Here is a 10,241-nt window from a genome sequence, read left to right as displayed (position 1 = left end):
TCCTTCCCTCCTGGGGGCGTTCCTGGTGAGCGCTCTTCAAAAGCGGCCCGGCCCTCCCCCCTCGGTCCAGCTGCAAAAGCAACACGTGCCCGTGAGAACAAATTCCACAGCGCTGCCGGGGCGCTGGGCGTGAAGAGTGCAGTCCCTCTGCCCCCCTTTCCCAGCCCCCCGCCCTCTCGTTCCTCCCCGAGGGGGCGTCTCCGCCTCCACCTGGGGGCCCTTCCCTCCTGGCCGCCCCCCCCCCACATTTTGTATCCTCGTTCAAGTCAAGTTGTCTCCATTCTTCCCCACCCCTCCCCCCGTTCCAGGCTTTTTGCTATGCCGTCACGTGTCTGCATATATAAGCTCTCACTTTCATTTTTTTCACAAAAATTAAAATTCTCGCTTAAGACCTCTGTGGGCAAGAGGGGCCCGCAAGCTTGCCCAGGTGATTCGGTGAGGTGGTGGCAGAAACCCAATTTAATTTTGGTTCCGAAGCCCATGGCGCGGCCAGCTGGCCAGCCAGCCAGCCCTGGCCCCCGGCAGACACCGGGTGACGCGGCCTAGGGTCCCGCCTCAGTCTCGCCCCCTCTCTCCCCGGCCGGCCGTGGCAGATCGTGAAGGCCTACCTGGAGTACTCGCTGCACTGCCAGGTGACCGGCCAGGAGGACGTGTGGCTCAAGTACGAGGTCCTGGCCATAGAGCGGATCTTCAGGCTCCCCATGACCGACGTGGGCAGCGGGATCGTGGCGTACGTGGCTGACCTGCTGGGCTACACGAAGGTCATCATGGGCCACTTGGACTTGGCCATCGACTTAGGTAAGGGCTGGCTGAGTGGGACGGGACGTGCAGATACAAGCGGCACCCAGGGGCACCCCGGACTTGTTGCGTTCTCCGCAGGCTCTCGGGCCCAGAAGATGTGGGCGCTGCTCCGGAACCCCAACGCGCAGTATAAGGTCCTCTGCTGGCTCAGCAAATGTCTCCTGATGAAAACCAGGTGCTCGTCGTCCAGCCTTTCCCCGGACGGGGGGGAGGAAGCCACGGGGATGAGTCCTCTGGCCTCACTTTACACTGGCCGCGGGGCGGGCTGGGGAGGGGGGTCCGCAGCAGGACGGACAAGGTCGCTGGTAATCAGCCAGCCTTTGGAAACCGTGCTCTTTCCCCAGAACTTGACCCCGCTTAGGCTTTCTCATCCGATGGTTCTGGCCAGTGACGGGAGAAGGTCAGATTGCTGTCCCCACTGTGGAAATCAGGCCTCCACCCCCGCCCGGTGGAGAGAAGGGGCCAAGCCTCTCGGGGAAGCAGTGCCCGGAGACTAGCAGCCAGTCCTAGCGTCCCGGCGCGGCCTGACCCTGGGCACGCTGGCGTGGAGGCCCCTGAAGCGCAGCGTGGGCCGGGAGCCGCCTGGAGAGTTTGGGGTGGGCTTGGTGTTTTGGGGTCGCACTTGGTCCTGAGATACGAGGCGGGACCAAGACAGGACCAGGGCCCAGCCTGACGCTCTCCTCCGGCCCCTGCAGGTACAAGCCGATGATCCAGGTGCTGGGGTGGCTGTGGGACCTGGCCGTGACCGAGAACCAGATCTTCAGCAAGGCGTTCTTCTACCTGGTCTGCCTGGAGATCATGCTCTACGCCGGTGGGTGCGGCTCTGTGGCCTGTGAGCGCGGGGGTGGGGGGGTGGGGGGGTGGGGGGGCGGGGCTCCGGCTGTCACAAGGCTCCTGGCCGGGAGGAGGCATGGGGCAGGGAAGGAGCAGGCTGGCTGGGAGCCGAGGGGCGTCTGGAGGGCGAGACAGCTGTGAGACCCACCAGGAGTCTCCAGAACTTAGTCCGGAGCGGAGCAAGCTGCGGGCCGTGAGCTGCCAGTCAGGATGTCCCGTCCATGCACACACACGTGACAGGGGCTGACAGCGCCACCGCGTGTCCTGGACTGGGGCGTGGACTCCCTCGGCTGCCCTGAGTGGTGCTGAGGTCGAGAAGGAAAGGCCGCAGAGCTGACGGTGGCAGCCTGGGCCCCGGCTCCTCTTGGGGACTCAGGAGACAAACCCTGGCGCCCGCAGGCCGCCCCCAGCAGGCAACCCTCGGCGTGTGTATTAAACCTCGGGGGCCACGCCAGGCCTGGCCTCCCCACGAGAGTTGGAAAGGGGCTGCGGGGGTTGCTGCCGGTGGGGGAAGCGGGGGCGGAAAGACAGAGAAGTCCTGGGTAGCATGGAGCCCGCCCCCTTGGGCTGGACAGGGGGGACTGGTTGGAGCCTCGCGCCTGCCTAGTTGCCACGACGGGAGTGTGTCCTGGCTGCACACACGTCCACAAAAGCTGGGCTGGACCGCCCCAGGCAGTGCAGCCGTGTGGCCAGGGTGGTGCTCGGGACAGGAGAGAGGAGGCCCCCCAGGGGGCGGCTCTCCGCGGGGCCACCCCACCGGCCAGCAGCCCCGTCTCTCGCCCCCAGGCTTCACGTACAGGGCGTTCGACGAGTGTGTGGGCTTCATCCGCTGCAACGAGGACAACCGGATCCTCAAGTTCCAAAGCGGGATCCTGCTGGGGCTCTACTCGTGTGTGGCTATCTGGTAACGACGGGAGCCTGTGCCCACACCCCCAACCCTGAAAACGCTGAAGCTCTAGGTTAAAAAAGAGAGAGAGAGAGAGAGAGAGAGAGAGAGAGAAGAAAGCAGAAGTAAAACTTACACCCAGGGCAGACTGAAGGCGTCAGAGTGGACTGATGCTGAGGCACCTGGGGGGGCCACAACCAGTTCATGCCCCTCTCCCCCCAGGACAGGAGGGCGATGCTGACCCAGCCGTATCCCAGGCAACCGGTGCCCCTTCCGCCCGGGCCCCGTTGTGGTGCCCCGGGGACGGCACAGAAAGAGCGCTGGCCTCCGAGGAGGGCTGAGGGCCGAGGTCTGGGGGAGACAAGTAACTAGCACCACTCTCCCACTCCCCAACCCCCAAGACCTAATCACCCTGGAAAACGTGATTAGTAGGGCGGCTGTGGGAGGCCATGGCTGGTATCTGCCAGCAAGTGGGCTTCCTGGCGTTGAACCCCGGGCGTAGGCGGACCGCCTCCGCAGCAGGCTGTTTGGAAAGCTGCGTCCTCCCTGTGGGGACAGCGGGCCGAGCAGGGCAGGCCCAGGCGCTGAGGCACACCCACCTGATTCCTCCTCTCCCACAGTCTCCAGCCACCCAAGCCCCCGCTCCTCCTGATCAGAGGAGCCCCCGGGGAAGGGCGGGGAGCTGGGCCGCTGTGGAGGGCCCTTGCCTCCAAGGCAAGCTCAGGGCCGAGGAAGAACCAGCCCCGCACCCCACACCCCAGCGAGCCTGAGGCTTCGCCCTGCACCCTGTTCCGTTTCTCACTGGGCAGGCCTGCGGCCCGGGCCTTGGCCTCACGGTGGGGGGCTGGGAAGGCTCCCAGCGCTCACCGCCGGACTTCCACATCCACGCCCCGGGTGGGGGTCACTCCCTGCCCCACTTCCCACCTCCAGTCAAGTTCGCAGTCGTGCTGCCCACGCTCAGAGGCTCCGGGAAGAGAGGCCGGACGGCAATATGGAGACCCTCCCGCACGCACAAAGGGCCACCCACTAGCGCTGCTCCAGACTTGAGTAGAGGCCTCTCGTGATTGAAATTCCTTGGGAGAAATTCAAGTCCAAAACTTAATTATCCTTGCCAGTTCAAGTGCAGAGGTTCAAGTTCAGAGTCAAATTCACTTGCCTATGGGGGGTAAAGGTCAAGGAACCTGAAGTCCAGAAATCATCCCCATTGCTTAGTCTGCTCCGTTGCTCCCGCAGCAGCGCACATCCCACAGCCCTCGACCAGGCCACTGCTTCTCGCACTGGGGCTGGAACCACTGGGCGGGCTTATCGACCCCGACCCTGGCCCCACGCCCACCCCCGGGTCCATCGGACCCGCACGCCTGGGTGGGACCAGAGAACTCGCGTGTCTCAGGGGCATCCACGTGAGGCTGACGGCGCCAGGCCGTGGCCCACACTCTGAGCGGCGCTGGCCAAGGGTTCCCGAGGATTCCATTCGTCCCAAACCATCGAAACGTTCTGGCCTTTCCTTGCTCCCCGCCACCTGGTGTCCACCGGCCGGGCTCCCAGAGGCCCGCCCGCCCGCATTCGGGGACTACCTCCCGGGAGGCCGGGCCCAGGGCGACGCTGACCGCTCTGTCCCTCTACGGCGGCGCAGGTATGCCCGACTGCAGGACTGGGACATGTTTCAGATATTTTTCAACAAAGCTAAGAACCTCGTGCCGAGAAGGACACCCTCAGCGCTCTACTTCCAGGGCATCTGCGGGTTCATGGAGTGCCAGGTCCTGCACCTGCAGAAGGAGATCGAAGAGTGCGCGGAGAACGCCCAGGACAGCGGCGTGCAGCTGCTCAAGGTGAGGCCGCCCGCTGGGTGCCAGCCCGGCGCTCCGTGGGCGGGTCTCTGCGCCCCACTGGGGAGCAGGACCCAGGCCGCCTGCGCGCTGGGCGGCCTCTCGTGGACGGTCTGCAGAGCGCTCGGGCCGGACGCACCCAGGTCTTTGCAACGTGCACCCCCGCGGCCCCAGCAGGGGCACCTCCGGGAGGCGTCCGGAGGAAATGGAGGGCGCGCAGAAGTGTATCAGTGAAGGCACTGATCTCAGCTTTGTGTCATCAGAACACTAGGAGAAAAAAATGTTAAGGTTTTTTATTTATTCGTTTTTAGAGAGAGGGGAAGGAGGGAGAAAGAGAGGGAGAGAAACATCCGTGTGTGGTTGCCTCTCACGCAGCCCCTACTGGGGACCTGGCCCACAACCCAGGCGTGTGCCCTGACTGGGAATTGAACTGACGACCGTGTGGTTTGCAGGCCGGCGCTTAGTCCGTGGAGCCGCGCCAGCCAGGGCAGGGTAACGTACATAAAAACCGAACGGCCTTCACCAAGAAGATTGGTACAGTCAGGAGTGACACATTTAAACACTGGGATGTTTCCTGCTCTAAAAGCCTGAATTTCTGACACTTCTTTCATCAACTGGAGTAGCTGGCCACCTGAGGCCTCACTCTGGAAGGGCAGCGACAGGCTCAAGGTGACACGGTGACGCTCGGGGCACACTCTCCCCGCTTTCTGTGCCCAGCCTCTCCTCCGTGTCACTGCCCCGCTCCACCGACACGGGAACTCATGAGCCTGGATGTGAAAGAAGCAAGTCATTGAAAAACATTCACAAAAGCATGCTAAATGAGAAAAAAAAAATGTGCCCTGCCGTGTGATCAGTAGGATCCCAGCTGTGGTGGTGTGAGTGTCAGTGTGAGCAAGGGTGAGTGTATGACTGTGTGTGAGTATGCGTGAGACTGAGTGTGTGGGTGTGTCAGTGTGTGCGTGTGAGTGTGTGTGCAAGTGTATGAGAGAATATGTGAGTTTGTGTGTCATGAGTGTGCAAGTGTGTGTGAGGTTGTGTGAATGTGAGTATATGAATGTGAGTATGGGAGTGTGTAAAGGATGAGAAATAAAATAGTGGGAAAGCATGTAACCAAATATTAGAAATATTTTCTTCTGGGTGCTGGAGTTGTAGGTGATTTTCACACTTGTTGCTGTTCTTTTCATTCCCCCCCCCCCACATTCTGACCAATCAAGTTCCATCTGTAATCAAAGGAAAACACGTATTTTACAGAGTGGTTGCTGGGAGGGGCTGAGGCTCCCACCCACCCACCGGGCACCCGAGGCCCGGGCCCCCACCTGCCCGGGATCCTCTGGCCTCCCCTCCTCCCCTGCTGCATCTCGGTGACACGTGCCCCCCCCGCCCCCGCCGCCGGCTGGCACTCGCCCTGCGCCGCACCCAGACCCTCTGCGGAGGAGACACTGCCGTCCAGGCCCCCCCACCGACTCCCCGACGCTGTGTTCTCCGCAGAACCTGGAGCACCTGGTGGCTCAGAACATCACGGGCACGGTCTACTTCCCAAGGCTCTACCACCTGATGGCCTACGTGTGTCTCCTCATGGGCGACGGGCAGAACTGCGACCTCTTCCTGGACACGGCCCTGCAGCTCTGCGAGGCCCAGGGGAACCTGCTGGAGATGCACTGGCTGAACATGAGCAGGGTGAGTGCGCGCCGGCCCTCAGCGGCCGGCCCTCAGCCCGGGCCCGGAGGGGCCTCGCGGGCGGGGAGGCCGCCGGGGGCCTCCGGACTCTTCCCGGGAGGGGGTACGTGTCCCTAGCTCAGGTTTGTGCACCTCCTCTTCCTCCTGAGTTCTCACGGGGCCCCCTCCAAATCCCTGGAGCAAGGTCTTCCCCTCCCCACGGCCCACCCCACTTCACAGTGTGCATTGCACTCGTGGGCACACCTTCTCTCCCGCCTCAGAGGGCGAGCCCCACGCAGCCCCCAGCATAGCGCCCTAGACTCTATGGGGGCCTGGGGAGTGAGTGGATGGAGGTGCACATTCCAGGTGTGTAGGCGCAGTCGCATGTCCGTAGTCTGGGGTCCCACGGCTTTACGAGCCCGATGACGTGTGGCCACCTCTGGTGGGGCCGGTCTGGACCGCCGTGGCTGACGCGTGCCGACCGGGCCTGTGTCCCCTTCCCCCTCGCAGGAGTGGTGGTACTCCAGCTCCGAGCCGACCGAGAACCTCTGGCCCCTGACACTGCAAGGCCTCCCGTCGTGGCACGCGGTTGTGACCGGCCAGGTGAGCCTGCAGGAGATCCAGAAGAACAAATTCCTCATGAGAGTGAACATCCTGGACAACCCTTTCTGACGTGTCCCGGAAAAGCAGCAGAGAGTCTAGGAAGCCTCGTCCGTGACTCACCTTTCCCTGCGGCCCGCACCCTCCCGGGGCGCCCACAAACCTCACCCGTTTGCACGCGGACCTGGCGGGCGGGCGGCCCGGCCCTGCTGAGGGTCCGCCGGCGCCCTGCGGTGCCTGGCTCTCCTCCGCCCTGGCTCCGCCTGCGCAGGGTCCCGGGTCCCCTGCGGGGAAAGAGCAGCATCACCGCGGCAGTGACACTGCGACACAGACATGTCTGGTCAGCCCATTAAACGGAAAATGTTTGTTTTCAAACGTCCAGCTGTTCAATCTTTTCCGGGCAGCACGGGATTGCCAACTGTGAATCTTCCCCGTGGTGGGTGCGGGCGAGACGTGAGCAGACGCGTCTTCGTGGCGCCCGGCCTCGGCTTCCGGAGCCCTCGTGCCCGTGGGAGGAAGGGGAGGTAGAGAGTGGAGGCTGCGATGATTCTGATGAGCAGCGGGAGGTCTCTTATCCACGCACAGACTCCGTGCGCTTTCATCTTAAACGAGGAGATAGCGTTCTTTCCCTGATGGAGCAGCTGGCTGGAACCGTCCTCCGTCATGGCCGCCCCCGCAGTGGGGGGACACGTGGGGCGGGGGAGCTGCTCTCGCCGGAGGTCTGCACCTCTGAGGGCCCAGGGCCACGTGTGTTGCCGCAGCCGCCCTGCTGCCGCAGCCCCTCGCGCCGCAGACCCAGGCGGCCGCCTCTGGCAGGGCGTGTGGGTTCTGTTCGTGGGTTCCCGGTGTGTCCTGGCCCTGGAAGGGGGCCCCGGGGACAGGCACCCCTGGACCACAGTGACTTCCGGGGCAGGGCCCACACAGGCACCCCTTCAATAGGCCAGGATTTCATCGTCCTTCTGGGAAGGGGACAGCGGTGTATTTCCCCTCCATGAAGGAGGGTGGACATCCAGACGACACCAGGGGCTGGCCCGGGGGCCGGGGCCCCAGGCACGGAGGAAGGGCGCCGGCCAGGAGAGCCAAGGGTGGGTGCCCCGACGTGAGCCCCACAGGAGCAGACTGGGCAGCTGTGCTGCCCGCCGACCTCTCTGGTTCTGTACTTGGGCAGGCGGATGGGAGGGGCGGGGAGGTGGGGCGGGGCATGATCCTCCCTCCTCCACAACCTCTCAGACGCCTTTCACTGCCTGTGACCGAGCCAAAGCCGGAGCAGGCAAGGCTGGAGGCGGAGGGTGGGGAGGCCGGCGGTCGGTGGAAGTGCGGTCACGTGACTCCCCAGCCCTGGTGGAAACGCTGAGGACCGAGGCAGAGGGGAGCAAGGCTTGAGGGCAGGTTAAAGACTTTACCTCCCTCGCGCCTGAATCCAGAAACGTGTGCAGCGGGCTTTATAAGAACCCTGACTATGCCCCTGGCCAGTTACATGACCGCTGCGTCCGTTTCCTGGGGCGTAAACTAAGGTGGTGAGGAGGTCCCTTCCCTCCCCATCCGGCTGTGATTCCAAGGGGCGGCCGTGGGTGCATCCTCTTTCCAGCCAGCAGATGGCAGCACCGACTCTGTGCAGTGGCCGCCACCCAGGGAGGAGCTTCTGGTCAACCTCTCCAAGCCTCAGCCCGCGGCACTGGGAACCGCTCCGGCTTCCACAGCCACTCCCCTCGTTCCCGCAGGAGGTGCCCGGCATCGGGCTCTCAGGAGCACCACTTGAGAAGGTAGATTCTGGCGGCAGGTGTTTTTAGGAGAAGGCAGACAATCCCTGAAGGCCGCCGGAGCAGAGAGGAATGGAGGCGTGGTGATCTGTCTTTCGTTTCCCCCCAAACGTGAGCCTTCGAGCGCGCTCAGGAATGCGCAGAGGGCGGAGGCTCTGTCTCCAGCACTACGCCAAGTAGGTGCTCAGAAAGGGATTGTGAACTGGTGAGTCCATCGAAGAACAGTTTCAACTGACGATCTCAAGTTAGTCCTTCGTTCCCACGGCTGCTGAAGGCCGGGTTCCACCCCCGCCCCGAGCTCTGCAGTGGGGGCTTCTCCTCCCCTCTCGGTTTCAGATGTGCGCCCTGCACAGCGGGCAGGCTGAGCCGGCTGGCCTGGGACCCCTGCTGGTTCCTCCACTTACAATCCCGTTGTTTGCCTTCAGGATGCCCAGTGTCCTCGCCGGGAGTGTGAAGCTTTCCAGGCCTGGCTCCCCGCCAGGTTCAGTCCTGCGACCACCCCAGCCTTTGGGCTGGTCCCTCCAACTGAAGGTCTCTACCGGAGTCTTTCGGGTTTCCCCCAAATCTTCTGGCCCCAAAGCACCTTCTCCCAGCATGCCTCGAGGGTTGAGTCCATCCATCCGTCCGGGTCATTCCCCAGCAGTTGTCTGTCCTTCCCCATCCAGCTGCTGTCCCGTGACTGCGTGGCGCTGTCTGTCTGGGGCTGCTTCCTCTCTCAGCTCCTCAAGGGCCGGGTTCTGCGCCCTCAGCTCTGCCTCCCTGGCGCTTGGCCTGGGGGAGCCATATGAAGGCCGCGCTGGCTCTGTGCGGTTTTCGGTAGCACCCAGCACTGCACGGTGTGAGGGGCGTGGCAGCAATGAACACACGGGTGACGGGGTGACGGGGTGTGTGCTCTCCACCCCCTGGGTAGTGGCAGTCCCCGGGACCCCCCTGGGAGGGGTACCCCACCCCCACGCCCCCACAGCGAGGGGAGAGGGGTGTGAGGAGGTTCTGCAAGCGTGTGGGTGTGACCCGCTCATCCCTACCCCTGCGCTGTCCAACAGAGCTTCCCGCCAAGAGGGTGTGGTCCCTCTCCACACTGCTCACGCCCCTGGCCCCGGCTCGCCCTTGACATGTGGTCAGTGTGGCCGAGGGCCTGCATTTCACGTGTGATGTGGTTTTAACGAAAATGCGTTGCGATGGCGGCGTGGGGCCTGTGCGGCGCTGTGACTGCAGGAGCCCCAGAGTGCAGCTGCGGAAGCCCCGGTACGCCGGCCAGGGCCCTTCTACAGCGGGAGCCCAGACGGCTGGGAGCGGAGCGGGGCGGGCGGTGGAGCAGAAACCGCACCCGGCCCGGTGAGCGAGCGGCTTCCGCGCTCCTGCCGCCCCCGCACTCCCAGGGCGCCCGCTGGCACGTGCTTCACAGCGAGCGGAGGTGCCTCCCACACCTCCCCACCGGGGGCTGGGCCGCTCCCTGTTTTTGGTCCCTCTGCCCCCACAGGAAAGGGCCACTTGGACGGCCAGGCCAGGGGCAGGGAGGAGGCCCGAGCGTGGCCTAGGAAGAGCCATCCTCCAAAAGCCGGAGTTGAAACAGACGCACAGTTGGCAGCAGGGGCCCGACTCTGGCGTTGTCTCCCTGGGGCTCGTCAGAGCACAGGGAAGGACGCCCGTCATCTCCGGCCAAGCCGCTCTGTTCTGGAGTAACTCCTCTCCCTCGGGCTTCTCCTCTGCTGCCCCGCCTCGGTGAGCCAGCGTGCGATCATCGGCTCAGCCCCTTCGTCCCGAGCCTGGCGTGTCCTGAGGCGTCCTGTGTCGGCGGGGGGGGGACACCCACGGCATCAGGACACAGAGCAGGGGGCCCCTCGCTGGCGGCCCCGCCTGTGTGTTTGCCAGAGGTCC

At 64.1% G+C, this 10,241-nt stretch overlaps 1 protein-coding gene across 1 annotated transcript in view; it reads left to right on the top strand.

Moving 5' to 3' along the window:
- The window catches only part of ADCY10 (adenylate cyclase 10), a 37,911-nt gene extending 31,057 nt beyond the window's left edge, over positions 1–6,854 (top strand). Inside the window, exons 26-32 of the mRNA XM_045838626.1 lie at positions 594–798; positions 880–976; positions 1,497–1,612; positions 2,422–2,539; positions 4,155–4,350; positions 5,836–6,024; positions 6,514–6,854. Of these exons, the coding sequence (XP_045694582.1) occupies positions 594–798; positions 880–976; positions 1,497–1,612; positions 2,422–2,539; positions 4,155–4,350; positions 5,836–6,024; positions 6,514–6,675 (1,083 nt within the window). The 3' untranslated portion in view covers positions 6,676–6,854. The remainder of the gene's footprint in view (positions 1–593; positions 799–879; positions 977–1,496; positions 1,613–2,421; positions 2,540–4,154; positions 4,351–5,835; positions 6,025–6,513) is intronic.
- The last annotated feature ends 3,387 nt before the right edge of the window (positions 6,855–10,241 follow it).

This window comes from Phyllostomus hastatus, unplaced genomic scaffold (genome assembly GCF_019186645.2).
Source record: "Phyllostomus hastatus isolate PE091 unplaced genomic scaffold, TTU_PhHast_1.1 phas_contig_283, whole genome shotgun sequence".
Taxonomy (NCBI): Eukaryota; Metazoa; Chordata; class Mammalia; order Chiroptera; family Phyllostomidae; genus Phyllostomus; species Phyllostomus hastatus.
The sequence above is the reverse complement of the archived record's forward strand: the minus strand, read 5'-3'. Positions and strand labels throughout refer to the sequence as shown.